We start from the raw sequence: 4,152 nt of genomic DNA, 5'->3' as shown, positions 1-4,152 counted from the left end.
CTGCATTATTGGTATTGATCTTTTTATGGAGTTTTTGTATAAGCACTAAATATAATTTTCCGTTAATATACTTGTTAGTAGTGTGTATATATAAAGCTAAACAGAAATATTGGCTTGCAGACAAATGGTTTTGTAGAATAATTATTGATCCTCTGTTAATGTTGTATCATATTTCTCATTAGTGGATGAAATTCACCTCTGTGTAGAGGGCCAACCACCAATTCTATGCATTCATTAAATGCCAATGAACCCCTCAAAGGTATTCATTGGGTGTACAGATAATATGCTGGTTCTCAGAGTGAAATTATGACTAAACATCTTGAATGGCACCCACTGAATATCTTTCATTTATTCGGTGATTTGTACTAGCCTTAAGCACTCACATAGCAACCATTTAAGGTTATCTAATTTAAAAGATATCTCCAGTAATACTCTTTAAATGATCTGTTTCTTACCATACATCATCGAAGTTTGTTATTGACTGGTTATTATCAATTATTTTTAGTAGTACCCACAGCTTGCCTTCTTTGTATACATTTGAAAAGGGTACAGTCCCTGCCTGAAAGAGTTCCCAGTCAAAGGAAACAAATATTATTATTTACTGGTATTATAGTAGCATCTATGGACCCTTATTATCTATGGGCCAGGACCCAGCTTTGCTAGGAGCTCTACAAATACAGGACAAAGAGACAGACTCTGCTAGAGAACAGCACAAGGATAAGACAAGCATGATAAGCAGCTGTCACAGCACACTGGCTGCCTAACCACTGTCAAAAGCAGGTAGAAGTTAAAGGAAAGGGAAAATCAAAAGAGATATTTACTACAAGTTAATTAGATTCACAGCAGACATCAGCAGAAAAATTTTTAAAACTCTTGCTGGACCATTGTTTAGACTGCAAGCGTTATAACTCAGCTACACTTCTGATCTAATTTTTATTCTTCAGCCTGGACACTTTGCATTTTAAAAATGCAAGTTCTCATTAACAGCTGAATCAGATGTGATTTTAAAGAACAGTGGCTCTTGTATATCAACTTTTCTATCTGTTTTCTTAATTTCCATAGTTCTTTAAAGAAGTCTGTATAAAACTTACCAAACTGAGGGGTATAGCCCACTTCTGTAGAGCAGACATCCTTCTCATGTGCTGATCTACCATATGTGGCAGAATAAATGTTTAGAAACTTTGACTCTTTGCAGTGGAGTTTCAGTTCTTCATTTTCACATGCTGATTTTGTTTTGTGTTCAGCTAAAATAGAAACCAACAACAATGTTATATATTATGGACCACTGGACTCAGTTGGAATCTTAATACTTAATTAATGAAATGTGGCATATCTACAAAGAGGAACTCCACCATCAGCAGAGGGGAAAGTTAACTCCTCCTGGATTGTTCCCTCTTTTTAAATGAATTAACTTTTCCAATTTCTTCTTCCAATGGCTCAGCCTCTATGGCCTGCTTTCTAAAATCACCATGACAATCAGTCTAATTTCTCTTCCTCATAGGATACTGCCACATTCTTTACTGGTTTCAATGCTTGCTTCATTGCTGAGTAGCTTAGCCCACACATTAATGGTATAGATGGTCTGCATTACTTGGTGCCACAGCACACAACTGAAGTAATCACCAAATAATGCTAGATACTGTGGTATAAGAATGGCTTTATTTCAAATGTTGGTCTCAGCCATAGCAATTTAACTCCAAGGAAGGCAATAAGTTTGCAAAGGCATGACTGAAAGCAGAGGTTAGCCCATTCTGTTCAACATCTTTCAAAATGGGTCATGAAAACAGGAAAAGGGAGTTTACACAGCTGAAAAGGGGTGAAGGGAAACGTTTTTGTTATCAGGGATATTAATGTAAAGTACTAAGATCAGACTGGAGAGAGGAAAACTTCATATCCATTCATAAGACAAACTTAATTATTCCATCGCAAATGCAAGGGACACAAAATGGCTTTGTTTTCCTTGGGAATAATCCCATTCCCCACACAAGAGCAGACAGAAAGTAGTCACTTCCAACATTCTTTGCACTGGCTTACTGACTTTTAGTTATGTGGATGTGCAAATGGTACTGCACAACAGGAAAGCTGTGTGAAGCAAACAAAAAATGTTCTGACCTGGGGAGTCTACAACCATCACCTAGCACAATGGGATCCTGGTCTATGAGGTTCCTAGATTCTACCACAATACAAACTATAAAGAAAGCTGTTTTCCTACAGGACGAGCCAAGCCAGTTGCCTATGGTAAGAATATAATGAAGACTTGTATCTATAACATATTAATAAAGAAAAAATAACGTTCCTAATGAGACTAAAAACTACATCATGCTAAAAATTAAAGAATTTGGGAAAGTAGTTGCACACATGTGAAGTCAATGGGTCCATCTACTCAGAGATAAAAGATTCGTGGCTATCATTGGCCCAGGTCAGCTAACCTAGGCTAGAAGGGGTTGGGCTGAGAGGCTAGAGGGTACAGTGTAGACATCTGGGCTCAAGCTGGAGTCTGAAGTCTAGGACCTTCCCTTTTTGCAACAATTCAGAGCTCAGGTTTCAGCCTGAGCCCAAACAGCTACCCAGCAATTTTTCAGCCCTAGTACCTAAGTCAGCTGACCTGGATTAGACACAGGTGTTTTATCCCTGTGTAGACATACCCAAAGGGACTTAACAATTTGCTTGAAGTTATTCATATGCATAAGAAATTTTCTGAACATAGGGATATTTTCCAAAATCAGGCCTATGTAAACTTGTTAATATAATATTGAGAAATATAAATCTTATGTTGTGAGAGACTGTTTCCACTCACCTTGAAACCTATTATTTAAAGTAATTCTACAGACAGGGAACTCCATTAAATATACTTTTAGGTAGCTCATGTAAAAGTCAAATCACAAAGTCCATCATATATGTAAAATATCTGCACTACAGTGGATGAAAATTATCAAGTGGCTTAAAAAAAACAAAGAAAATCCCAATCAATTGATATCCATAAAATGAAAGACCTTTTTAATAACAATGACCTAAATATAATATCCAGGATACATACAAATATAACAGAAATCCTAGGGAGGAAGGAAGCAGCCATATATTTATTTTTCTAAAGACAGGCCCACCTATTAATATTGGTGACAGGAGTTAGTATGTTGGTGTGCTTTTTCCAAGTAAGTGATTCCTTATCAAGAGATTCCTGTCTTTGACTTTTAAGTCCCCCCCCCCCACTTCAATTTCTCTTCACCTGTATTTTGTTGTGTTGTACCTCCATCCCCACCTGTTCCTTAATGTCAGTCACGTTGCCCTGTTTCTTTGTTCCTTCCACAATACCCATTGTGTTCAATGATACTCTCCCTATTCATGGAATATCTTTTCTGAGGCTATGTCTAGATTCCAGGCTTCTTGGGCAAGAAGCTTTTTTTGGAAGAGATCTTCCGAAAAAAACTTCTTGTGCAAAAGAGCATCCACACTGCAAAAGCGCATCAAAAAAGCAATGCGCTTTTTTGAAAGAGCGTCCAGACTGCCTGCACGCTCTCTCGCATGTAAGCAGTGATTGCTATGGACAGAATGGCCACCAAGGCACCTGTGCTTTTTCCTCTTCCCTCTTCTTCCGAAAAAATTCCCTTTTCCCCATCCACACATACCTTTTTGCAAAAGAGCTCTTTTGCAAAAAGGCTTCTTCCTCATAGAATGAAGATTACCAATTGCACAAAAAGGCCTCTGTTCTTTTGATATACTGTCGAAAGAACGTGCTTGTAGTCTAGACATAGCCTGAGTGGCAAAGTCACAATCCTCTTAAAATGCAAATGCTCTTGAAGACCCATTTCTAAGATACAAAAATCTAGTCAGCAAATAATGGCTGCATACAAGGGAGTTGGAATTCACTTTTATATTTAATAAGACAAAACTTAAAAAAAAAAAAACCAAAACAACCAACAGTCAGATTGTTGTTTCCCTGTTCTCTACCCTTCCCATTTTTCTCTCATGTTTGTACAGTGTATGCCCTTTGAGGCAATTACTGTCCCTTTAACTTCGTCAGAACCTACTCGCATTTTGAGGTACTACTGAAATATAAATAGTTTATCATGTATTTATTCTTACATTTCCTCTGACAACAAATCACTATTAGCCCAAATGCTGGTGATGGCTGAACTTCAAAAGATTCTGAGG

General features: G+C 37.5%; 1 protein-coding gene across 4 annotated transcripts in view; it reads right to left on the bottom strand.

Moving 5' to 3' along the window:
• Positions 1-4,152, bottom strand: part of EVA1C (eva-1 homolog C) — an 81,624-nt gene that overhangs the window by 37,166 nt on the left and 40,306 nt on the right. For all 4 annotated transcript variants that reach the window (XM_025186120.2, XM_006126095.4, XM_025186119.2 and 1 more), the window contains one exon: positions 1,092-1,244. In XM_025186120.2, coding sequence (XP_025041905.1) covers positions 1,092-1,244 — 153 coding nt within the window. The remainder of the gene's footprint in view (positions 1-1,091; positions 1,245-4,152) is intronic.

Source organism: Pelodiscus sinensis, chromosome 1 (genome assembly GCF_049634645.1).
Source record: "Pelodiscus sinensis isolate JC-2024 chromosome 1, ASM4963464v1, whole genome shotgun sequence".
In the NCBI taxonomy this organism is placed as follows: domain Eukaryota; kingdom Metazoa; phylum Chordata; order Testudines; family Trionychidae; genus Pelodiscus; species Pelodiscus sinensis.
Note: the sequence above shows the minus strand (reverse complement) of the source record. Positions and strands in the feature narration are given on the sequence as shown.